The 26,119-nt window shown below is 36.2% G+C and overlaps 3 protein-coding genes across 5 annotated transcripts; 2 read left to right on the top strand and 1 right to left on the bottom strand.

Moving 5' to 3' along the window:
* Positions 1-3,475: 3,475 nt before the first annotated feature.
* LOC114525777 lies at positions 3,476-8,109 on the top strand. 3 transcript variants are annotated; one of them, XM_028547200.1, is made up of 6 exons: positions 3,476-3,595; positions 5,029-5,089; positions 6,052-6,257; positions 6,291-6,406; positions 6,779-6,897; positions 7,809-8,109. In XM_028547200.1, exons 2-6 carry the CDS (start codon positions 5,075-5,077, stop codon positions 7,998-8,000), a joined length of 648 nt encoding a protein of 215 aa, XP_028403001.1. In that variant the 5' UTR covers positions 3,476-3,595; positions 5,029-5,074; the 3' UTR covers positions 8,001-8,109. The 3 variants fall into 3 exon arrangements, with proteins under 3 accessions (XP_028403001.1, XP_028402999.1, XP_028403000.1); XM_028547198.1 differs by having other exon boundaries at positions 6,052-6,406; XM_028547199.1 differs by lacking the exon at positions 3,476-3,595 and having other exon boundaries at positions 4,983-5,089; positions 6,052-6,406.
* A 3,171-nt stretch (positions 8,110-11,280) lies between these two features.
* Positions 11,281-13,829, top strand: LOC114525808 (putative BTB/POZ domain-containing protein At3g08660). Its single transcript, XM_028547243.1, has 2 exons — positions 11,281-11,516; positions 11,660-13,829. The coding sequence occupies exon 2, from the start codon at positions 11,670-11,672 to the stop codon at positions 13,362-13,364; it is 1,695 nt and encodes a 564-aa protein (XP_028403044.1). The 5' UTR covers positions 11,281-11,516; positions 11,660-11,669; the 3' UTR covers positions 13,365-13,829.
* A 5,059-nt stretch (positions 13,830-18,888) lies between these two features.
* On the bottom strand, positions 18,889-25,921 carry LOC114525752 (proliferation-associated protein 2G4-like). Its single transcript, XM_028547170.1, has 14 exons — positions 25,689-25,921; positions 23,783-23,911; positions 23,448-23,553; positions 23,294-23,363; positions 23,130-23,222; positions 22,933-22,996; positions 22,763-22,841; positions 22,045-22,202; positions 21,516-21,567; positions 21,257-21,351; positions 20,930-20,987; positions 20,456-20,528; positions 20,230-20,283; positions 18,889-19,027 (listed from the first exon to the last, which is right to left on the bottom strand). Exons 1-14 carry the CDS (start codon positions 25,783-25,785, stop codon positions 18,974-18,976), a joined length of 1,182 nt encoding a protein of 393 aa, XP_028402971.1. The 5' UTR covers positions 25,786-25,921; the 3' UTR covers positions 18,889-18,973.
* Between the last annotated feature and the right edge of the window lie 198 nt (positions 25,922-26,119).

Genomic DNA, 26,119 nt, shown 5'->3' with positions numbered 1-26,119 from the left:
GATTACTGCTCATTGAAGGTTAAGGTTAATGACTTTGCGAAGCTGAGATGGCAAGTAATCAATTCACATGGTCGTCATTCTATTACTTTCAACTATATTCAGTTGTTTCGGCTGAGTTGCAGGAATTGAATTTATTTTTCTACAATTGAGGTTGAAGCATGCAATATGGTGTCGATGATACAAGTTCTAGATATGCATACTAATACTCCTCTTCATCCATTCTCATCTGGGCTCTTCCCTAGTAAAATCACGGATCGTGTAAAGTGTAAACGTCAGTGAAACTATATTTTGAATGGAGCAATGATTAGTTATTTGACCGCCATTTTACTGTTTTTGTTGGCACGAATGTCGACGGCGCCGACAAAAACATTAGAAATAGACTGGCACTAGTCTTAATTTGGCTTGAAATAGCCGATCCATTTATAGCTCCAGTTTACACAGAGTTCAATGGTGAATACTTGTCTGTAATAAATTCACAGCCGTATACCCAATTGTCATTCTGACGTATGTAAACGTGTGCTGACGCCGTATCTCTGGCCATGCTGATTCACTGATGTGGCGATTGTTTCCGAATGCTGACGTTTTTACACGTATATACTTATTCAAAATCGGCATTAGCCATGCTCTTTACATCTACCCGACTGCGGGGGATGGTATTGTAAAAATTATGCGTGGGTTAATCGTTTATCTCGTGTTTAATGATTTATATGTACAAACAAGATGTTTAAAGCTTGTAGCTAGATAGAAGTCACGTTTCTTCTTAATGATTTCGTAAAACCCCTGCATATCGAATCGCGATAAGCTAACGGTGAAAAAAATCTCTACGCTTTCTAGTTGGATTGAAGATATGCTAATTTAAAAGAGCAAGCGCTATCGATTGATACAGGACATGCGCATATTGCAAGAGAAAATTGTTGCCAGCAGACCCATGCAGACCTGGTAGAGTAATTTTTGGCGTAATATGAAACTATACAAATCTTGGCGAATATTGGCCCTCACTCGTATCAGCAACTAAATTTCTGTCCCTAATAATAACTGTGATTCTAACCGGAAGTTTGAATTGTTGCTTCAACTTGCCCTTGTGTCGATAAACAGTTCGAATTATTCAAGACAATTTCTAATTTCCCAGCAATTTCCAGCGAAAGTTTGCGATTCCAATCATCTTTGGTATTAACTCTATTACAAAAAGCAGATGGAAATTCTATCCATATATAAATATATATAAATGATGAACATTGAGTCACATACATGTGTATGTGTAGTCAATGTTATACCTTGGCCTAAAATAAGCTACGTTTAGTTCCTAAAAAGAGATAGCATATCTTATACAGGTGCGCTCAAAAGTTATTGGACACACAGTTTTTTGATTTTTTTTTGTCTGGCGAGGATTTGGTCGGATAATAACAACTTATTTTAGCACAGAATTTTAAATAAAATATTTTAGTATTCAAAAGTTTATGCTTTAATACAACATTTACGAGCTACATACTATACAGCCTTGTCATTTATGCAAATTGCACAATTATCAGTAGCACATCACACATCACACAACAACCTTTTTCACGCCAAATCAGTACTTGGTATGACATCCTTTGGCCTGAATAACTGCCTCTATACGACTGGGCATTGATTCTATGTATCTAATCAGTTTTATCGTTGGGATAGTTATTCCAAATTTGCTGAATTTTCTCGAACAAATCATTTGCATTAGAAGGAAGAGGTTCTATTGCCCACCAAATATTCTCCAATGGATTGGGTGGCAGTTTATTTCGCTCAAGGAACATTAGATTCTTCTTAGCTGTATGCATGGAGGCATTGTCTTGCATAAAAACGAAAGACTGCCGGCCACCTTGGAGTTTCATAGTGGGCGCCATTTCGTGACGTAGTATGCGATAATAGTCTTCAGCATCTACTTTTCCTTCCAACCTTTTTATTTTGCCCATACCAGCCCCGCTAACACAGCCCCAAACCATGATACCTCCACCTCCGTGTTTGACAGTGGGTTTAAGACATTTGCGTTGGAACTTTTTGCCAGGTCGCCGCCGCACATACACTTTACCACAATTGGGAAAAAGATTAAATGTACTTTCGTCAGACCACATCACTTTTAACCACTGATCAGCTGTCCAATGTCTCTTCGCTAACGCATATTTTAGACGGGCCAGCACATTGACTTAACTTATCAATGGTTTCTTTCTTGGTACTCGTCCATTCATATTACCTTCTTTCAAACGTCTCTTTATTGTTGATACAGACACTCGTGTGCCGTCTGCTATTAGGTCTCGTCTGTGCTGGGGAGCTGTTTTAAATCTATCGCGCTCGCTGGCACGCACGAGTGCTCTTTTGAATACTAAAATATTTTATTTCAAATTCTGTGTTAAAATAAGTTGTTATTATCCGACCAAATCCACCAGACAAAATAATAATCAAAAAACTGTGTGTCCAATAACTTTTGAGCGCACCTGTAAAATCTCGTGCAATAAATCTAATAATCCCTATTCAAATCTGGTCAAAACTTGCGCGAATTTTTTCACTAAAAATTCTGTTCTGTTAATTTATATTGATAATTATGGGTTAAACATGTAGTGGTTAATAGTCTTTTTTTTGCATATAATTCCAACGAGAAAGCACTAACACTTCAATTCTTATAAAGGCGGCACTTTCTAACACTCAATCCTTAGTCTATACAATGGCAGTGTTTGCATTGCAAACCATTGCAAATTCTTGACAGTGTTTGCATTGCAAACCCTTTAGCTCATACTTTAAATTCTACAAAAATGACTCGGGAATAGCTAGAATTTCTTCGTTTTTCACACAGGCATAATATCATTGCCATATATACTCGAAAATAGAAATTAAGGCGTTTGCACTTCAAAGCGTCCCACTTAGGCAATCATGACAGATTGCAGTATTATAGGAGTCAAGATGTTCATCACTTAGACGCCTATTGTCCCAGGGTGTCTGTTTGTCATACTAATGGCTGGTTAATGAGCGGCAGTAAAAGATAATTAGAGTTTAACAAGATAACATCAATTAATGAAAGGAAAATTAGGAAGAGGTTGGACGTTGGACGTGCGTTGTAGCTGTTTTATTAGTTCAGACTATCTATTATCTACACGCCTCTACATTCGCCCCATCTTAAAGATATTCACATTCATGCATGTTTGTTGCCGGCTTTTAATACAAAACGCTGATGCCTGATACTATATTTATAGTGCTGTTGGCTAAAATCTTCAGTAGAATTACTCATATGCAACCACAAGATGAAAATTATTAGTCTGGGAAAGTCTTGTCACAAGATTTTATCATATGCACGAGTGATTTTCAGCTGTAACGATATATTTGCAATTTTGAACGTTGATTTCGGATCTAAAGCATATTCATTCAGATAAACGATAATGCAAGATTTGGAATATTGCATCTGTACGTCTATAGATCGTTCGAGATATTCGCTGTTCTCAGGACCTGTCATTAAACACTCGCGATTGAAATTGTTTGAAGACATGGGCTATGGGCCAACGACTTGGAGAAATTATTTCATCAGAAAATGAATCTTTCTTTCTCCATCTAGATCTCATTCCCGACGACGTGTGTGGTAAGCTAAAATCGATTAAACATAATGATCCTTCTCAAACTTAACGATCAGGCTGGCTGCGAGAAAACTTTGTCAGTAAATCGTAAATTTGCTCGATAGTTTAGTTAAAATTGTTGACTATAGGAAAGGTAGATAGTAGAAATGACAATCAAAACCGCAGCAGGCTAGACACTTTAAGTGTGGACTTTACAACAGTTACAACATGGACTATGAATTTTAGCAAATCAGTTTCGCTTTGGCTCAACCGCTCAAATTGGCTCAAAATTCCCGATAAACGGCTATATAAGAAAATTATTTAATAACGGTTTCGTGAGTTGAAAAGGCTACTGAATATATTTACCAATCTTGTTTTGCCATCAATGTATATAGAGGTAATGAACTTGCTACTTCCATGGACAGATACTCGATTCACACATTTCCAAAGTATATGCATGTTAAGGTTTAGTAAAAATACATGCGTACATATAATATAAAGGAGGTATATTAATTTTGCTTGACTTTGGGCCAAAATCAAATCGTTTTCAAGTTATTTGACTGATATCATTACGCCCACTAGTTAAACGGGGCAAATCGTAAAACGGGCCAAATTTGTGCATGCTGAACTCTGATGAGCTGAGTGCTTTACAGCCTACGCCACGAACTATATTAGTTTTCGGCTTCTAGGATTTTATAAGTCGCTGTCAGACGCAATCTGTAGCTATAGATCTACCTGAACCGCTCAGTAACGTGCAGTGACTATATCAGTATATCGTACGTTATCGTACGTTTGGAGTGTTTAAAGTAAGGCGTATCTTCAAAACTCGTAGGAACAGCCATTTTTCATGTTTGGTAAGTTCACCAAAGCAATATATTTATCGTGAAATTGAACCGTTAATTTTGTAGATTATGCATGAGGCTTCAAAACAGTAGACTGAACTATCCAAGGTCATATTAAAACTAGCTTGTTCCAAGCCATGTTAGAACGGAAGTATTTTGCTACTTGAAAGAGATCTCATCTCGATTGACTTTTTCAGTAAGACATATTTCTCAAAAAGGCTTCCTACTTTGAAATGCGTGATGCAAATCTCTCGCACACAAATTCTCGCGTAAAAAAGTAGGCGATTTTTAACTAGTTATGTAGTTTGTCAGTGACAGGTAGCAATGATGTGACAATCCATAATGTGCTTGACGGCGTTTTGTACAACCGGCTCTAAAATTCTGAAAAGCGCCAATCGTGGCTTCTCGTTAATCCAAGCTGGATAGCAACGTTTCTACGCCGCCCGTAGGCAGCCAATAAAAACGCCGAACGTTGAGAGTCAATTTTAAAACATATGTTTTTGCGATAATCAATAACGAATGCACTTGTCGAAACGCAAATAAAACTCTCTAATCGATTGCTGCATGCATGGATACGATCTCATATCAGCTGCTGACTTTTGTCTTGTTTTTGTCAGACGCGAGACGAGAGATCGAATGAAGTTTTAGGCAATTGTTTGAAACATGTACAAATTTAAGGTGAGTCCAGTAATATTTTTACGCTCTTTTCGAAAACTTAACTGAAAGCATTGTCAAAATAATAGCTTGGTTTAACCCAATTTGTCTTGCGATTATATATTTACTATTTCAATTGAAACGGAACATAATAGAAACTTTTTATCACATACTGTAACAAACACGGTTGACTGAAAACAATAAATATATTCGCCATGATTAATATGGTTCGTAACTTATTAGGAAATGCGTGCCGGGAGCTTATTTATTACATGTCGTAGATATTCGCCTGCAAACTTCACTGTTTCAAACAAAGAAGTCGTTAAATTGCTTTTACACAATCGGCATAAAAAGGGATATTTGGATTAGTTATGAAATCAGTAAATATAGGATTAAAGTTAATCCGAAAAGTTAAAGTTAATCCGAAAGAATTCCGTATAATTTTACATTACACAATTTTACTGAACGTGAATGCGACTGATTCGAATATGCATATCTAAAATTGTGTAATTAATGTGAAATTATGCAGACTATAATTCTATATTAAGACTGTAATTCTATATTTACTAAGTCAGCATTCTCAAAACCATTTTGGTGTTTCGAATTTCAAAATAGCATGTTGATAAAACTAACAATGCTGCTTAATTGAATGTGTCTTCGTTGTAAAAGGTAAAGATTCATTATATTTTAATAGCAGTTAAGTTTTTGGGCGGCGCTAGTCTTTCCCAACAATGTAAGCTGTTAACAGGCTGTTCGAATATAGCGCACTGATCTCTAAATTAAATATTTCTCGTGCGAGAATTGGCAACAAGCGACATGCGCACCACTGAGCTCTATACAAAATGGACGTTCGTCGAAACTGTTATTATAGGGAAGGCCCATTATAATCCAAAAATGGTGGATTTCAAAATAAACATTTATATATTCAAAGGACTGTCGGGTAAATAAAATTTATGACGGGAATGAAATAAATTAATGTTTTTCAGTGTTTATTCATATTGGCATCACTGCTACCACTAATTCCAGCAAGCTTATCTCAAGACGAAGTTCAAAGAAGACCCATAAGGAAGCCGTTGTTTTTGAATGAAAAACGTCCGAACGATGACGTAACATTGGACGCGTCAGAGTACACGTCAGATTTCCATAGCGACACAAGCGACATAAACTCCGAGTATAAACCCTGGCAGTACAGGTCTAAAATCGGTCTGAAACCCTGGCAGTACAGGTCGGAAATCGACGATTTTCCAACCAACGTCAGAACGTATAAAATCTACAACCCTCGTGGAAGCTTGGCTATAAAAACCAATGGCCAAGTCTATGCGACATTAGGAAATGCAGAAAGTATGTAGATTGTTTATGTGAAAGATATTCTAGAGGGTGAGGGGGGGGGGCAGGGTAATTACCCGGGATCCAGACCAAAAAGGGGTTTGGCTAGTTCCGGTCACAAAGTGTTCATGAAAACAAACGAACAATTACAGTGAGAGCTCAAACCATTAACGGTGCCCCAATTGACAGAAAAACTATGCAATTACATGTATTGCAATAACAAGTCTACAACTATGTAAAGCTGAGTACAAAAATCAACCAATCATGCAGAATTGAGTCATATCCTCGGCGACCAGCCCCTGACGATATTGTTTCTCCATCATATACGCATGATTCATTTTACCAAAAGAGTAATTTTTAATCTCATCTTATCGTAATTTGCAACAGCCAAATTCAAAATGATGCTCTATGGTATACACAAAGGAAAGTACAGAGTGAGGTTGAAAAATGAGAAACATCACAAGTTCATAGCCATCTCATGCAAGACTGGTATCGTCTACTCGACGGTATGGTTGAAATAGACCTTTAATAATTACGTCACAACTTCATTGTTTTCAACTTAGAGCCACCTTAAATGAAATGGATTGGACACTGAACTACAATCATTTTCAAAAGAGTTGGGACAGGTAGCCAAATTACCGATTTATAAGACAAACCCAAATCCCCCGCGCCCCCTTTTCAATGTTGTGTCCCAAATAGACGGACATTTTGTTCCGAAACGTGTTTGGATTTGAAAACCAACATTGATTGGGGGGAGGGGGGGGGGATGTTTGGAAATCATCCTATATAGTAGATTTTAGCTAAAAATAGTAGGTGTCCCAACTACTTTTGAAAATGATTGTATGCAAAAGTTTTTTCTTCAACACATGCATGAAAAGAATTTTTCATATTTGGAAATGACTATAGGAAAACGAAGAACTAAAACACATTATAATAAATTTATCCGTTTACAAGGTTCAAGGCCGACACAAACTGGACGCGATCTGGCAACGCGACGCGATTTTTATGAAATTTTCAGTTTTCAAAAGCCGCCAATTTTGACAACGTTATGATGATATTTCTAGTAATTGTACATTTTTACTCGTCTGGTACCCATAGCTCTCAAAATGCTCTTTCAGAATTGAATTGATTTGCTTCTGAAAAGGAAAAATTCACGTTGCGTTAGCGAATCACGTGTGTTCAGGAAAATCTTTAGCATCTTTCGGACATAGCTGCTCACGGAAATACAGGACTTCCAATCCATTTCATTTAGGATGGTTCTTAACTGAACACAATAAAGTTGTGAAGTAATCATTATGAAGTTATATTATATACACGATAATAAGAGATTAAAAGAGTTGTTTTGTTGCTAAATTCTTGCTGTGAACATAGTAGCTAAAATAACGCTGAAGATCTTAAATCGTTTCCACTTTTTTAGACAAATGAACAGAACCTGGAAACAGTTTTAATATACCAACCGAAGAATGGTAACACGAGATTTCGGTCGGAGAAGTGTCCACAAAGTTCAAACGACTGGTATTTAGGGGTCAATAAAGATGGAAGTATAAAAAATGCAAAAACCGCATCTGTCAGCGGTACTGGAACCAAATTTCTGCTTATTCCCGTTTAGATATCGTAAATTTGCAGTTAGAACTAACATATTATATGAATTTAATAGAAAATATACTAGTTTGCTAAGAGAAGAAATAAAAACATTCAACAATTCAATTGCACTTTAGTCTCGCAACAGATATGATCTTAATTAGTTTTGCCTCAGTTAAAAACAAAGAGATTATTGACATATTGATATTTTAAGAAAGAGAAAATTTATGTGTTATGTAATAGCTCTCAAGAGATTCTCGTGATGTGGAATATTAAACCCAGTACTAAAGAGTGAAAATATTACCTTTTATAGTTTGGTCTCGCGGTTTAATGAGAATGCAATTAATTCATGAAAGGAGAAAGTCTCCGAGAGTTTCATCAAATTATAAGTAGCTCGATTGCACTATCGTCTAATAAGAGGAACTATAACAGCCCTAGATGTTTGGCTTTCGTTCAAATGGGGTGACATCACAATAAGAGAGGTTTGAAACAGAAGTTAGTTAATATATAATCCTATAGTCTCGTGATAGAAGTTTTAAAACTTAAATGAACAGAAGGGCGAAAACTTAGATTAGCTTTGGTGAAACGAAATAAGATTGAATGTGAAATGAGACGTTGTAAAGAGTTTGAACAAGACGTGAGAATAATTCAATCGCTCTCGCGATGGAATATTAAACTCGATAAACAAAACAGCGAATGTGTTATCTTACAAATTTTCTTACAGAGCGAATATATTATTCTATCGAACAAATTCAGATTGATTGAGATGTGAAGCGTAAAAAAAGGGGGTTTGGACTAGAGTTTCCCTATAGTGATACAACTAAATTAATTGCATGCTCTCGCCTTGTCTTCGTAATAAAATATTAAACTGAATCATTGCGCCGCGCGGGCGTAAATTAGGCGGCATTTAAGATCATCACAGGAACAAGTAAAACGACCTAAAACAACGGATTTTCGCGTTTCCGCTAGCTGTTTCACTTAAAACAGGTTGGGAGTTTACGATTACGCAAGCATAGACGTGCTAGCTATGACGCGGTGCTACTATTTTAAAACAAAGAAATATGTTAGGCGAAGCAAACGTCTACTAAACGACAATGTCTTCCCTATGCGACAGCGTTGAATGCTATATTTCCATCATGCATGTCCCTTCCTGAAAATTTCTGAGACGTGAGAGCTGTTGTGGAAAGTAAAAATAGGAAGGCAGGCTTGAAATATCTGGTGATTTGAAGCGTTTTTACGCGATTGTCATATCGTTTAAGCTTGTTTTCCACTAGATTCTAGGTGAATTCATTCACGCGAGGCGATATCTGGTGAGGTGGTATCATGATCTAACTCCAAGCACATGCAGCTTAATAAGATATGACATCGACTATAGATACTTGGCTGTCCTATTGAGATTTAAAAAACTCCGCATGATTGCTATTTTTAACGTACCATTATTGAAATGTCACTTAGGAATGCAATGTTATTATATCACAAGTCACGTACTTCCGTCAAAATAGGCTATAATCATCTAAAACTATTGTTACAATGTGCATTTGCTGCCTAAATTAATACAAAATATTCTCGTTTTCATATATTTGCAAGCCTTAGTTTAAAATCAAATACGCTATCAAAAAAGATCATTGGCATTGCCCTTATATTTCTCCCATTTACATACATATAGCTTTCTATTTAGTATTTAGGTTGGTTTAGAGAGTAAGTGCTGTATATAGGTTATAAATAACGGACACTTCCGCATATCGCTAGTTCTCAACACAAAACCCACCCGTGACTAAAAATTACAAATCAATTTATAGTTCTTTAGCTGAATCGTACCTGCATGGAAAGACCAAAGAAATTACTGTTTAAAAATCAAGGCAAAGTTTGTATACTTGTATACTATACAACCAGTCAGTTTAATGTCTAGGAAATATAAATCCTTAGTTGATTACTAAAAAAAAATCAGTGTTTATTCATATGACAAAAAAAGTGGTGTGGTTTTTTTAAGTCAGGCACCAACATGTCTAGTCGTATAGCGAATTACAAAGTCAAACAGCGAATTCAAGTAATGAACTCATGACAGTTGCTAGTTTGGCTAAGCTGGCTAAAAATTAGACGATAATATTGGAAACGCTGTAGGTAGCTATAAGATTCATGGACAAAGCGCGTCTTCGCAAATATTTACAAATTCTCTTGCTATTTATAATACATGATAAGAGGGAAGTTAATATACCGTGATAAATCCATTTATGCATATTATAGGGATAACTGTACGTCGTATTAAGATACTGTAAATATTTTAAGAATTAATATATATAGTTCCTTCGTTTTGACCCAAAACCATGCAGTATAAAAATAAGTTCTCAGATATAACAGCTGAAGAATACTTTACTAGTTAAAGAATTGGGGAATATTTACTGCATCCGAAACAAGCGGTTCTTCTTTATTCCGGTAGAACGTGGAAGTCTATATGTTTGTCTTGTAACGTGACTCGTAACCTATCTCGATCGACTTCGTGCAACAATTAGTCCTGTAAATGCGTTTTCGTTTTGTCTTCTGTGTCGTATTATTACCAAGGGCCGCTGTAATTAGCTGTAGCGTATACCCTGCCATGTAATTGTATTTGTGCTTATTATTGTACTGTAAGTTTGTGTGTATATCTGGCAAAACATGATAAATAAAATAAATCAATCAAATGAACTAATATATATGTTCATGCAAGTATTTAAGCACAACCTTTGCTATTTGTTTTGAAGGAAACTTTGAAGAATAACAACAATGATATCTGTCCAAAAATATAATGAAGACATCTTGATAATAATCAACTTTTTTAGACGGCATGTGGCAAATGGTGACTGTATATATGGTTTATTCTAAATTCTAATTCATGTTTTTTTCATGCTTTAATATTCTTCAAGCGCATCTTAGATATTTTAAATTTCAGTGTCTGTTCTGAATCTGAAAGTGATATTTCAACCTTTACGTCATTAGGCAGCAACATTTCCATGTATTAAGTTCCCGCCAGCCTTTGAATACGATATACACAGAAGAGTTTTTTGTTCAAAAAATACTTGAGATATCGGGACGCATACTTCCTTTACACGTAAATATAGATAATAGTACGCCCACCAGATGATTCAAATCTGACCTTATAAGTGGAAGTCATTTAATAGGGAGAGACGCGGATATTATGCATGAATAATTTAACACCTTCCAACCTAAAACACCTGTCAATTTTTGTTTATCTTGTAGTCATATTTCGCGTTTGTGTGCTGTACCTAGGAGATCACAAAAAGTTGTTCGTCGAAGGGAACTTATATTAAGACTATAAGAGGCAATATTTCAAGCTTCCTGGCAGAAGGCTATCGAAGATCGACACAATAAAATCGTTGGCGGCAATATTGCCGGGATATTCTATCGATCATTCGTTGTTTCATTGTAAATTTTATGCAAATATCGAGAGATCAAAGACTCGCTGCGTGTTGAAACGACTTGAGTCGAGTTTTAAACGTAGACAAGGCAACACTACAGGAAAATATCAAAGGACGGAAGCTGTTTCGAGGTAAATGACATTTCGTGTTTGCTTTTAAAATGATAAACAAATACTAAAGAACAAAGATCACGAATTTGAGGAAGTTTAACGCTCGTTAAGTTGAAACTCGACAAATATTCAATCGTTAAAAATATCAAATACGGATATTTTAGAAAATTTAAAATGAAGCTGACGAGAGCGGATGAACTGCGTGAGTTTCGTACGAACGGCGAGTTCTCGGATATTTGCGTGATAGTCGAGAAGGTTCAATTTTATTTACACAAATTCCCATTGTATCTGAACTCGGAATTTTTCCGAGCGCTATGCCGCTGTGCGATGCTGGACGAGAATCGGGTCACACTACGAGAATTCCCGGGGGGAGCAGCGACGTTCGCTCTGGTGGCAGATTACTGCTACGACGTGGAGATCGATATAACCCCAAGCAACGTGGTCGAGTTGCGATGCGCTGCGGAGTTTCTTCAGATGACTTCGGGCGGGAACTTGGCAGGCGAGACAACGAAGGCTCTGACCAAGATGTTACGCTCTCAGCCGAGCTCCGTCATCGAAATTCTCTCATCCGCCTGTCAACTGGGCGCGATTGCCGATCAAACCAATGTACTTCCGATGTGTTTCGACGCGATTTTCTCGCTGATGAAGAAACGAAGCACGTCAGTGGATGTCTCTGAGGTGTTGCTTGGACTTCCAGTTGAATGGTTCATCGGTTTTCTCATTGGCGCAAGAGATGCTTCCATAGGCGTCCAGAAAATCAGCACACTCGCAGGACAATACATTGCGAAGTTGTCCAAACAGCACAGAGCCTGTATAGACGAGTACTTATCGCAAAAAGCCTCCCAGCGAGAAGCGGGCATACACAATATTTCGATTGAGGATTTTGGCGACATTTTTGACGCAATACTGTTGGAACTGCCCGAGTCTACAGAACTGAGCAAAATCATGGACATCGAACTGTTGTGTTTGTTGTACAGACTAGCGGTGCAGTTAAGGTGTAAGTGCGAGGGAATTTTGTTGATGGCAGTTAGCAAGAACCTTAGCAAAATACCGCGCGAAATATTGGTTACCATGCCGACCGATGATATCCTCAGCATCGTTGAACATAGTGTGAATAATAGTATTGAACCCCTTGCTTCGATTTGTGACACAATAGACCGCTATCTTTGGGAACGGATTAAACAAAAACACATCACCCCAGAGGAGTTCGACAGTATAGTCCGGGCGACTCCGAAGTCATATCGACAACAACACGACTCGCTGCTGTTAATCGTCGAAGAATTGTTTTCAACTACGAAACTCTCAGAGGAAATGAAATCAAAAGCGCTTGATGTTATTGACGCGTTTAAACTCCACGAGGAGACGCTAAAAATGGTGTCGGAAAGAAATGTAATTCCTTCGAGTTTTATCCTAAACTCGAGTTTCGCTGTCGCATCCCGACTGCGCAACGAGCTGACCGAAGCAAAATCGAAGCTTTTCGAAAAGGATCACGAAATTCGTGACATACACGCGAGTATTGGTGACGTCATACAAGGACAATGGGACTATAATAATGTAACACTGAATGTTACTCCGAAAGATACGAGCAATACTCGAATTCAGTTCGCCAAAGTTTTACCGCGCGAGACAAGTGCTGGCCTTACAATGGAACACAAAGTGTACGAAGGTAAATTAACCCTTTGCGTGCAATCCCGCGAGGCATGCCAACAAACACGCGAGGCGCCCACGAAGACCTACTTATTTGATCCATTCAATGAGCAACTGATCTTAACGCGATCGAAGCATGACAACCTTATGGTTGGCGAACATTATCTTAGAAAAAAACATACGAAATCTTACTGGCCTTTTAATGACGTAGCATCATCTTGAGCTTAAGAATCTTGCCGGAAACTTCAGAAGCACACGTGCCTGAAATTCACAAGACACATCACTTTAATAACGAAAGTTTAATAAGATATAGAGTTTGTATTTGAACAATCCTGGGAAACTGCCCTTGAATAAGACAAAACGTTTTGCTACAGTGTCATGACACAGCTCAGACGAAGCATTCAGGTCAAGTTCAGTCGTAGTCTTCATAGTTAGTTCCGTTGGAAAACGGGAAACCCATAGCTTGTACTTGTATATTGATGTATATATTTGAAGTTGCGTTACAAGAGATATCATATGATTTATGGAGAATTATGTAATAAAAACGTAGTCAATTAATTATTCCGTCTCGCGGTGTGATATTGCACTACACCTTCTCATACAATCACGAGAGCTTTCTCTCTGGTTAAAAGCAAATTACAGCTGTCGCGATTTATGTACATGCACGCAATGGCTTAAATCTTTGTAGATTATATATAGTAAAACACAATGGCTATCATGTATCGTTGAAATGGATTGTAACATTTATGTGCGTGTACGTGTGTATGAGACGCGGCATACGAAATAAGCCTTGATAAGAACCGTGTGTTAGATGCACGAAATAATTTCCCTTCATCTTTACCGCACAGCCGCAAACTTATTCTAGCGTTCTTACATGTGTGACATAGCACTGTATGGATGGTAATTCCACGTCTAATCCTATAAACCGGGAAATCCATGATATTAAACCCAACTTGGATTTATGATCGATGAAGAGAAAACTTTAGTGTCAGGTAAATCCTTATCATACAACATATACAGCTATGATTCGACGACGGTTTTAGTTAATATTTTATTAAATCGCATTGTAAAGTCCAGATTTTGAGCGCGAAAGGAACGATGTATTGACACAATTACACCCTATTTTTCTTAAGAGCCGAAATAGATTTTGCTGCGAGTACGCTCTTTTCTTTCGCGTATTTTCACAAAACAAGTTGATAAGAAAATATAAATCAGATTAGATAAATCTAATCGTGATATTTCTATATGTAGCTACAATCATCAGATTAACTCGTGATTTAATTGTTATGTTTTGTTTTGCATTTGTTGAAATTTTGTTTGGCAACGTTTTTTTTAAACTATTTTTACACTAATTGCTTAATTTCCAAATTTCCATCTTCGGCCCTTTGAAGTTGAAGATATAATGTTTTAGGAATACATTTTTTCCAATAATATATGTATACTTTGGAACACAAAGACACATTAATGTTACCAAAAATCATAGTGAAGCCAAAAATGGACGTATTTACTACGTGGTAAAAAAACGCCTTAAAAAAAGGCTTCTACTTCCTGTGAGGAAAAAGAAAGTCTTTTCTGTATTAGGAATACGTGTTTGACCTTCAAGATGTTAAATGGTATCCTACGGGAGATTGTTTTCAAAGGAAGTAGCTAAATGGGCTTGAAACGCACTTACGTCACGAATTCATGTTTAAACAGCATTGAAGGTCACATTTCAAATTAACGGAAATTCTTAGGCTCATTTTTATCGTCGGGTGTCGGGGGGAAAGCTAAACTCGTTCAGATTTTTCACCTCCCGTCCGCTAAATACCTAGTTTATTATCAAAAAACTTATTAAATCAATATTTTCAGAGGGTTGTACAACATTATTACCAGAACGGTAGTCTTCCTAATGGCCGTCTACCTAGTCTGGTACAAGATAACATTTCCTTTAGGCTGTATGCCATGTCGAGAAAACACAAACCTGACAAACATAAACCTGACTCCAGTCAATAAAGAATAGTACAATGCCAAAATCTACTCAATCGGTTCGGGTTTTTTATGACTTTTTATCTGGTCGGAACAGCCTAACAGGCGAAGTATTAAACAAGGCATTTCGCAACGAAAAATTAGGCAGAATCAGTATTCATCGCGGTACTTGTCAGTTTAAGGTAATGTTACACGAAACAACTTTCAACATCAACTCGCAACGCAATAATATAAGCAAAAATCTAAACAACAATGTTGTGTGGAATAAAAACAGTTCATAAACTTTCAACTTGTTTCCAAAACAATTTCTGTGTTACAAACGAGCTCATGTATATCATATTCGACGCGTAAACCTTTAGTTTCAAAACATTGTTGCGTTGCGAGTTGATGTTGAAAGTTGTTTCGTGTTAACTGTTCTAGAAATACATGCATTGACGTTGTTTTGGACTAAAGAGTAAAGTAAGTCCGAACTTGGCATAGAACAGCTTATTACCAAACTATTATTATACATATAGACATAGTTTATTCATTCGGTTTACAAATTAACACCTATGAATATATATAAGAATTCGCTGTCCGGAACGTTTCCATCAGATCATATTACCCACGCATCTGTCCAATATTATATAGCAATGACATTCGCAATTGTGACAGATGCAAGTAAACACGTTTTGGTGATTCAGCCTTAGCACACACACAAAGACTTTTAGTCCACCGTGGGAAAACAAAAAAATTCCTAAAATTTTTTTAGGCACATTGTTATTGTACACGCGCCCATGGATGCCATTAGGTAAAGCAAATTCATATGTATATTGGACTTACCAGGGGGCTGGTTGCATCAAGCCCATTTAGCTTAAACGATGGATAAGTCAAAATCAAATAACACTCTTACAACTCTCCTGGATGAGTCAACTTGAATATTATGCCACTGAATATGTAGTTGTAAACAGTATCTTTGTATTAAGGTAAAAAACATTTAATTCGCTTGTTGAATTTAACGGCAAACTTGCTTTCTATTTTAAACTTATCCACCGTTTAAGCTGTTTGGCTTGATACAACCGGCCCCAGAACCATACGAAAAGCATGGTTCTACGCTCTTAAAATCTGGGAAATTAAAGTTTCTGGAGATATATCTAGGCATTGATTGATCGAACCATAATCGAACTAACTCAAATCACATGTATAATTTACAACCTACAAATAGTATCTAATTAAAAAGTATCGACTTATATTTTTCTATATTTCGTATACAGTGCTATTTGAAATATATAATTTCTTGCCTTAGATGACCCATAAAGACTAAGAGGTTTTCAAGCGCCATAGTAAACCGTATTTTGAATAGTTTTGACAATAAATTCTAGAAGGTCGGGCCTTAAAGGCCTTTTAATTAAACCCTAATCGAACCATTATTCCGGCATATTTCGCATGACACTCCACCCCTGTCTAGGGGGTAGGTGAATTTATTTAATTTTGTTGACAACCACTGCGCTTTGGCTAAAATTCAAATGCTTGATGATTCTTTTTTTAAACCAGAACTCAGAAGATCAGCGTTGAAGACCCGCCTAAATTTTACACAAGTTACACTCGTAAACAAACCGCAGCCAAAAAATATTACTATGGCCCTTGGTTTAGCCTAAACGGTGGATAAGTCAAAATTAAATAACACTCTTACAACTCTCTTGAATGAGTCAACTAGAATATTATGCCACTGAATATGTAGTTCTAAACAGTATCTTTGTATTAAGGTCAAAAACATTTTGTTCGCTTGTTGAGTGAAACGGCAGACTTGCTTTCTATTTTGAACTTATCCACCGTTTAAGCTAAACGGCCTTAGCTTGAACGGACTCTCATAGATCTTGTGAATAATGACTGAACCTGCATCTTATGGATTAAATATGTACGCCATTGAAAATTCAACTATTTACATCGAAATATTTCAGCTCAGTTGTAAAATAGATCATTTTGTTTTCTACTTTGAACTTAACCACCGTTTAAGCCAAACCGGCAAACGCCTTTCGAACAACCGGCCCCTGGATTTCGTCTATTCGCCATTATATAAGATGCCAACTTGTCTATTTTTACACACAACTTTTTGCTACGTTGAATCAGTGAATATATAAAATTAAAAATCTGTTATGTCACATGAAATTAGTGAGCATTGGCTTCCTTTTGACGAGCTTTTTCCCCAGGCACTTTCGTCAATAACCATGCACCCTCTGAAAGCGAAAACATAGTGACATGTCCAATGTCTATATATCATCAGTACTACAGAAAGATCAAATAAATCCACACCTTGCGGAAACAAAACTTCGTCAAAAGGTAGGGAATTCTCAGTTAGTTTACACCAAAGAAAAATATTGAACATGTTATCACAACCAACTTGAATTCGCAAAGAATTATAGTTATATGACTATGAGCTCATGCCGCCATATTTGTTATCATGGACGAATTGCATGCTGTCGTCTTGACTTCGCCTGTTATCGTTCCGTTTAATCTAAACTTCTACCTGCTGATTACACGATGTTATTATATGCTGTAATACTCACTCATAGTAACAATTCCTGTTGTTTGAAGTTTGAAGAAAACAGCAAAGCATGACACCATGGTCAAAAGAAAGGTCAAAACCTCGGTGTTGGATATTTCAACTTGCTCGGACAGAAACTCGTACGAACACTGAACGTTTTATCTATAAACTTGCAGACCTCATAATTTACTTTGAGATCCATGACAGTATAAATGCGGTGTGTCCTCGTAGAATGGATATAGCTAATTGCAACAAAATTCGGAATTTTGTAAACTGTTTAGCAGTTAGGAATGACGTAATCTGATGGGTGTTTTGTATCATTAATAGCACGTTCGAATTTGAACATGTAAGTTCTTCATGCAAAATCTTCATGCATAAATGATAAATTTGTGTTTCAAATTTGAATTTGGAGTCTAAATAAGTGGTTAATAGACCAAAAGAGCAATATACAATTAATTATATCTTGCTTGAAACTATATATTAATTGCCTTTACCCATTATATAACTGTTCCTTGTTCTTTGAAATATTTCACTGAAGTAAAATCGGTGTCCGCCATCTTGGATAAATATTTTCTCTCATCAACGGAAGTTTTGCACGTCCCAACAAGTGTATAGACCGAAGAAAATGATTCATTGGATTCATTACTGGCCAAATATTGGTTAATTGATGTTTTAAACGATATGGATCAGCCTGATACTTTGATGAGCGTGTAAAGTATATAGTTTTAACTGCGAATTATTTGTTGAGACAAAAATCTGTTCTAATTCTGGTTGTGACCAGTTGTGACGTACCAGTGACCTCTACTAAGACTACCATAACTGGAACGATGACTCAGGGTAACCGAAATTTTAGGTCTCGAGTTGAGGCAGAAATATTTACAAAAATCCGTCAAAAATTATTGCGTATAATTTGTCGGTATTTTGCGCCGAATGGCAGTTGTTTTAAATATTCACTTGTAATTTTATAAACTTAATTTTTTTAATAGCTTCAGTCTGGTATACGACCTATTATTCCAAGATGGCGGACAATTTATTCTTTTCGATAACAGTATTTGTAGAATATTAGTCTCATGACTAATATAGATTCAAAATCCTCTAAAATGAGAAAACAATATAATATATTAATAACCACAACTTCTTTGTCAATGAACACACCGTTGTTTGCGGACTCGCACGTGTGCAATAAATTGCAGAAATTTCTAGTGAAAACGACGTTCATTTACCGGCTATAAGATAATGAATGTTAGGAAGCATTCGTCACATTTTTATGTACACTTTATTGCATATTATTTGCACTACAAAGAGAAAGCCTGGTGTCCCCATGACTTGCTATCCAACGCCATTATTTAGTTGTATCTTTTTCCTCCTTTGTGCCTTCGGCTGTTTTCCCCGTCGCCTTGAAGAAACACGACAGAATTCCTTAAAATGACATCTTGTGAATCCCGAAAAAAAACTTAGTAGGCGAACTTAGTATTCATTGCTTCTTTTCACGTTTGAAAAAATGTTGTCATGCCCAAAAAGTCAATGATAAATGGCACTTAAAAAAACAAAAATTTTCCCACGAGCAAAGAAGTCCGTTCAAGAGATCTTAGACACTTACTCTCCCAAACTTGAACCTCTTCCCCACCCTTAATATTATTGAAGATATCCCTGCTGAATAGGCAGTTCTTAAAAACATCTTGGCAACGTTGTGCAAGGTAATTTCCGTGGAGTGCAATGTTAGTAGTAAATGTGTATTCTTCATGGACGTTGTTTGCATAAATTTCTTTTACTTTCTCAACATGCCCACAAGGCAGAAAACAAAACGTATGTAAGCAAATCTAGGCGTAAATTTTTGTCAAGAATTAACAATTATTTGAGCGTTTGATTCTTGCCCTCGAACATATGGTTGTCAAGGTGGTCAGATTTGGTCCAATTGGAACAGAAAGAATGCGATGCCATGCAATACTTCCCTAGCGAAGCCATGCAATAGCGGTCTTCGATGATCTCAAACGGTTATATGCGCAGCAATTAAATGCACACACAGTGCAAGTAAAAACGTTAACTTTATAGACATGCCAAAGCTTCGTTACACGACAGCTAATGAAAGCAGCACTGCAGATAATAAAAGAATCACCAAAATGCAACACCGTAGATAGAAATAGAAACTTAGAATTAGTGTATAAAACTACGAAGTTTCGTTCCGAAGTATCGAAAATGCGAAAAATATAGTCCTGCAAAGTTCGCAAATTTTGTACAATGATTGTATACGGGTTGCGTAAAAATAGCTTTCTTTCAGCTGTGCTGAAAGTGGTTATTTTTTCCGCATGTAATACAAATATTGGTAGTAACAAAATTTGTTAACCTTTTTACATGCAGACTATATTGTCCACATTTTACAATATTCACCAACCAAACTTTGCAGTTTTACCTGTTCTAAGATGCTGTTTCAAGCTGCGGTGCGAATTTCGTTCTTCTTTCCTGGATCAAATATTGCCTATAGCTGAAATCCATCCCTTGTTTTCAACATTTAGAATGAATTCAGTTCGATAAAAACTTCGAAGTAATCAGCGAAATCTCTCTGTATGTTTTTCAAAAAAACAATAGGGAAAATGGTACCTTTTTCTTTTTCTTCTTCTGTGCTTTCCTACTCACAGAACTTGCTAGGATTGACTGAAAAAAAAACATCATAATTTATTTAGTCTTTGCAAAATTCAATCACCTTGGAATTACCATCGAATATCCATCGAAATTCTCATAGAGAGCATAACCATTGCAACCTTTATTTTTCATAAGAGTAACCCTAGTAAAATTAAAGCACAATGCACGTATTTCTTTAATTTACCTTTATATTTTCGTCCTTAATAGAGTTTTCACACTCAAAGGTGTCCATGTCTAGTGGTGGCCCTTGAGTTATCCTGCAAATCAGAATGTCGGAAAATCACCTTGAGTTATGTCAAAATGGGAGGCAAATGTTTTCCTCCTTTCAAGATATTTCTTATGCCATGCATGCGTGCAATATACTGCTTCTTCACAATAACTCATTAGAAGGGAAAAACGTGCAATTTTGCAAAGCTCCGCAGCTTAAAAAAAAAACACTTTCCTCAGGGGAAAACAACACGAGAAACATTTTGATAGCTCTTTTCTGAATGTCACGTCTCAAAATAAAACAACGATTTGAAATGGCGGGTTTTAAATAAGGCTGCTTCGTCACAGTCTATTAACACTGCCTTCATCTTTAACTATAAAACCCTGGCCACAATAAAACCTTGCTATGAGACTATATTATGTTCATTTAATTTTAAGTTTGTCAGTATACCTGATAGGTCCATTTGGCATCAATAGTAAAGTAAACTTAAATTGGGCAACATATTCTCCTAAAAGAAAATTCACGATTCAATAGTTGTGAGTTTCATGGGGCCTTCCAATCAGCGATTTCAGGCTAAAGTGTTTGGCTGTTTCCATGCTTATGACTGCACAGTAGTAAGCAAATGGTACGAAACTGCACTTAAAGACAAAGTGAACAACTAATTAACTGCAGTTACTGTGTCCGATTCAAGCAAAGTTCTAATATCTTATCACTGTACAGAATCTCAAATGATAAAATTTATCCTTACAGCATGCTGTGACACACGAGCTAGCATACCTTCCTTCTCCCATAGGACATTATATGGCTCAAGCAGACCGTGTTTCACACATTCTACAACACCTAGCCTTGCTTGCTTCTCATCCTCGAAAGCCCTGGAGCACGATTTTAAAAAATTACCAGATAAACGCGAAGTATTTGTGGCTGAATTCGGAATAAGACGTTGTTTTGTTTATGTTTTAAGTCGCTTTTCCAACTGGTGTTCCAGTCGTTCTTGTTGCTAATGTGATATCTGAACGAAATATCTATTCTTACTAACCTCAGTGTAAAAGGCATCATTGTAAATTTATTGCAAACTTCGCTAAAAAACACTAGTAACAAGAAGGAAATATTGTTAGCGGACAAAGATTTCGTCTGCGGCCGAGCAGGCTCAGAACAGTATTTTGGTCCTCTTTACTCTTCGAACTTTTTAAAACAGTGTAAAAGTACATAATTCTTGAACAAAATGTATAAAATATTGTCCAAAATTTAAAGATGGAGATTTTCCCGCCAAAACAGTGCTGGAGGTTACCGACTGCTCAGGAACCAATCAAAATGCTCCATTATGCATGATTCGCACTTTGACCAGCCATTGGCAGCCCAAAAATGCGCGATCATTTTAACGCGAGAAATTTCTCTGGGAATTTGTCAACATAGTGTAAAAATCAGTGGTAATAATATATAATTAACAACTATATGTTGGGCAATTTTGCGCTGCTATGGACCAGCTTCAAGATATTCAATTGCCCACAACAGGTGTAAATACTGTAAAAATATATCAATAAACACGCGAACATAACGGCATGTACCTCTAGATGTTTTCATTTTTAGACTGTACATATTAGGCGTTCGTTTATACACTGTGGTCCTCGTGTCTTTCTCTTTCGCTTTTCCGTCCCCAGTACTGACAAGAATATCGATAGCGTACACCTCGTGAACGTCAAACTCGCATTTCTCGTGTTCTTTTCTAACAAATATGAAATGCCATGTATTAAACGTTATTCTTCTACTCTGAACGTGGTTTAAAAGACCGCTCGCGCAGAAAACCGAGGCTTGTTTATCGCTTGAGGAGTAAAACAGAAATTCCGAGTGCTTTTGACTTATGTGGAATTGATCAAGAAGACAGAAGAACTTCTTTACCAAAATTTTATATTTGTAATGAAGCTAAACAATTGTATATGGCTAAACAATTTAAGAATAGATAAGAATGCTTTATCAGAATATTTAAAATATTCTAAATATTCACTTGCGACCAAGAATGAAAGGAACAAAACATGTTCTTGACTTATTCCCAAAGGAATGTAAATTTCAAAATTTCCCGCCAAAACTGAGCCGGTCCGTAATCGTTGTTAGCGACCCTCAGAAACCAATCGCTTCTGCAGATCTTTATACATTTAGTTAAAAGTAATCTGTGTCTATACAACATCCTACTGTATGCATATTAAAGTCGGATAAAACTAAACTTGTGGGGTACAGGCAAGTGGCAAAGAGACTTGTGAATTAGCCTTAGCAAAATACCATTCTTACTTTTGTCCTTCGTTGGGATTTTGAATGATGGACTTTTCACCATCAATAACATTTCGTTTCAACTGGTGCGAAAGCATTCCTAAAACACAAATATGAATGCTCTGCAGCAACTTTTCTTTATTTTTTTAGTTTATTCATACATTATTGTATTGCTTGTATAAGTTACCAACCTTCTATAGGCTTACAGTTGAAGTCCTCAGTTACTTTTTGTATGTAGTCCGTGATTGTATAATTCTAGAAATGACATCAGGTGTTTGATAAGTATATTTGCCATAACTAGTGCATTAATCCTTCAGAGGAGCATAGGATGAAAAAAATTGGATCAATAATCATAAATTGGATCGCAATTTAAAATGTTTTATCCTACCTCTTCCGATGGTTTCACAGTCCTGTGTACAAGTTCTGACGTATGATATGCTGCTAATAAAACATCTGCTTGTCTGCCTTTAATTTTGTTGTCCTGAATGATAAAAAATTGTTTCAAAAAAGAGATAAAACAAAACAACAAATTTGCAGGTCAAAGCCATTTACCTTGCTTGCTCCGACAACAATGGTATGTCCGATAACTGCAACATAACCATCAATATGGACACCTAGATCTCTGTGCATGAAAAAAACCTTGTGTGATGGATTGTTCAAAGGTATTTCAAGTCTGCTGCATTGGATGACAAATGTATAAACTTACATTTTCACTAAATCACCATTTTTTATTTCTATGTCTGGGTCGGTGGTCAATGGTGTAAAATGACAAACGCAGTTGTTCACTGAGACACATGTGGGAAATGCAACTCCTAAAAGTGATAAGGGTTAATGTAGTGTAAGAAAGTGTAGTCATGAACATAGAATGGTAAAATGATCCCCTAAATGGGAGCATGACATGTGGGCAAAGAATGATGACCATGCTATTGTCATGTGATCAACACAGGATATACCAAAAAGTGTCTAGCAGTGGTTAGTTTGAAAATATATGCATTTAATAAGCCTCAAACATTAATAATAGTAAGTATCTCAGTATCTCACCTTTTTTCATATCTTTTTTGTTTTTAAAAACTTTACCAGTCTCCTCGGTGATCAAGGAATCACCCATGGCACACAATGTCCGAGCTGTCACATTAGCTACTGTGGCTTGCAGTACTTGTGCCAAGACACCTGGGGTTTGCATATTGGAATATAATTATTAGTGCAATCATAGACTCTGGTGTAGCAGGCAACAATTTTCAGTAACTCTCAAATGTATCTCAAATTTAATAAGCACTACATTTATCTGTATCATACTGGACTGATCTATGAAAAACTTGAATAATCATAATACTAACAATACATTTATCAGCATAAAACAAGCGAAATAATACCAAATAGACACATCTATTTATGTAAAACTGGAAAAATCACAATACTAACAATACATTTATCTGTATTAAACTAGAGCAACAATACCAAATAGACACATCTATTTAAGTAAAATTGGATTAATAATCATAATACTCATAACACATTTATCTGTGTAAAACAAGAGTAAAACCAATAGACACATTTATAGGGGTAAAACTGGATTAACCATAATATTAACACAATTACATCTGTGTGCCAAGAAATGAAAAAATATGCCCATAAAAATTCGTGCATGCTGATTGCAAGATTCAATATCTTTTCCTTACTTGGAAAAGAATCTGTACAGTTAACCTATAATGCAGGGTCATCTTGTCTATCATGTCACACAAGATCAATTTATAAACACTTGTAACAAAAATTTTTCATCCACCCAATGAAATATGCTACAATGACCTATAAGAAAGCAGCCCTATGCTATGCTACATTTACAAATCACTTCAGAAACACTTAGAGCATGTAACTTTATCCACCAAATAACCTAAAATAACCTATGAAGGCAGCCCAAATTTGAGCATCATGTGACATTAGGAAATTTATTCAGAAATACTATATTTCATGCTAGGATTGAGAACCTTAACTAATCATAGTCTAATATGAAATCTTCCATGCTCTACTTGACTTCATGCATAAATGGTTGTAACCCAACTTTGAGGAATTTCCTTAATAATTTTTACAAAAAACAATTTGATTATTTTCCCCTCTATTCTTTGGTGTGATCTCATAGACTCACATGAGTAATAACAACTGCCCACCGCAATTATGACAAAATGGAGGCTTAACAGTTGTGGGTAAATAAATTGATAACCATTAATAATTAATTAATATGACTATGCATTGGGAGTTGCAGTGAAAACACAATTTTAATATTTGGAAAAAACTACAATTTTACAAGGGAAATTGCAGTCTTTACAAACAGAAATGATAACTGCTTAAAACAAGCATCAAAGTGGTGTTCAAAAGGCCCGATTTTATTAAATTTAATTTTCCTGCAATTTTTGTACTTTTATAATGCAAAGACATGAGTAGTTATAAACAGCATGATGTATTGGTGCAATTATTAAAACACAAATTATCAACTTATGCAACTATCAAAGAAGAAAATTGCACACAAATGCGTGTTATTAATAAAGTGTCAAAGTACCTAAATAATCAATAAAATTACAGCCTTTAACAGGTACATTACATATTGTACATGACTACATGCTATGCAAAAATGCGACCGAACTATATGAAACAAGTGCTTTTTCGAAAAGGTTTTTACCACTAGATTGTCATCAATACCCCAGGTTATATTTCTGCCTGATTATGTTGATAACCAAAGCATTCTCAGACCTATAATTTTGCATTATTAGCTCCTAGTCTTCCATGCATGGGAACACGAAACAACCTGTTTAGTTATATCCTAAATATAATTAAGGTCTCATTTTAATGCCATACTGCAAAGTCAATAAACTTCTGTCGCTTTCCACGTTTGCATTCACCTTCTCCTACCTCCAAACGCATCTAAAATAGGCAAACAAAAAAACAAACTTACGGTTTGCCATATCGCCCGCCATTTTATATTTGGTGACAACAACATCTTCGGATATCGTGGGTTCTTCGCTTTCGGAATCGCTGCTTCTGTCGCCCATTGCTCGATTTTTGTTTTATCTTGCGTTACGTTTCTTTTTGCAATGAAAATGTGGATGAATTCTTCGAAAATGAAGTGAATTTGTATTAAAAATTGAAGTTTTTATTACACACGTGTCTCAAGGCGAGAAGCGAAGGAGCGATATAACCACGCTTATCCACATGTGTACATCACTTCTTGTTATTGTACATCATTATCATCATGTACACTACATGCATGTGCCTTATATGTTCGAATAAATAAATCATTTGTGCGCATTTGTTGGGCTATGTGTTAAAAAGTAAAAATTTGGCAGCATTTAAAGTTTTTCGCGAGTAGAAGACTTAAATGTGTGA

The sequence above is a fragment of the Dendronephthya gigantea genome, unplaced genomic scaffold (assembly GCF_004324835.1).
Source record: "Dendronephthya gigantea isolate DGI-Jeju-01 unplaced genomic scaffold, DenGig_1.0 000035F, whole genome shotgun sequence".
Taxonomy (NCBI): Eukaryota; Metazoa; Cnidaria; class Anthozoa; order Malacalcyonacea; family Nephtheidae; genus Dendronephthya; species Dendronephthya gigantea.
This window is presented reverse-complemented; position numbering and strand designations above follow the sequence as displayed.

What these genes read in the sequence shown, in the direction of transcription:
- LOC114525777 (XM_028547198.1), top strand. An exon ending in GACATTAGGAAATGCAGAAA is followed by an intron (nt 6,407 to 6,778) that starts GTATGTAGATTG and finishes AATTTGCAACAG; the next exon opens with CCAAATTCAAAATGATGCTC. An exon ending in CTGGTATCGTCTACTCGACG is followed by an intron (nt 6,898 to 7,808) that starts GTATGGTTGAAA and finishes CCACTTTTTTAG; the next exon opens with ACAAATGAACAGAACCTGGA.
- LOC114525752 (XM_028547170.1), bottom strand. Translation starts at nt 25,785, where the DNA reads ATGGGCGACAGAAGCAGCGATTCCGAAAGCGAAGAACCCACGATATCC. An exon ending in AATGGTGATTTAGTGAAAAT is followed by an intron (nt 23,364 to 23,447) that starts GTAAGTTTATAC and finishes TTTCATGCACAG; the next exon opens with AGATCTAGGTGTCCATATTG. An exon ending in AAAAATGAAAACATCTAGAG is followed by an intron (nt 21,568 to 22,044) that starts GTACATGCCGTT and finishes TCTTGTTACTAG; the next exon opens with TGTTTTTTAGCGAAGTTTGC.
- LOC114525808 (XM_028547243.1), top strand. Translation starts at nt 11,670, where the DNA reads ATGAAGCTGACGAGAGCGGATGAACTGCGTGAGTTTCGTACGAACGGC.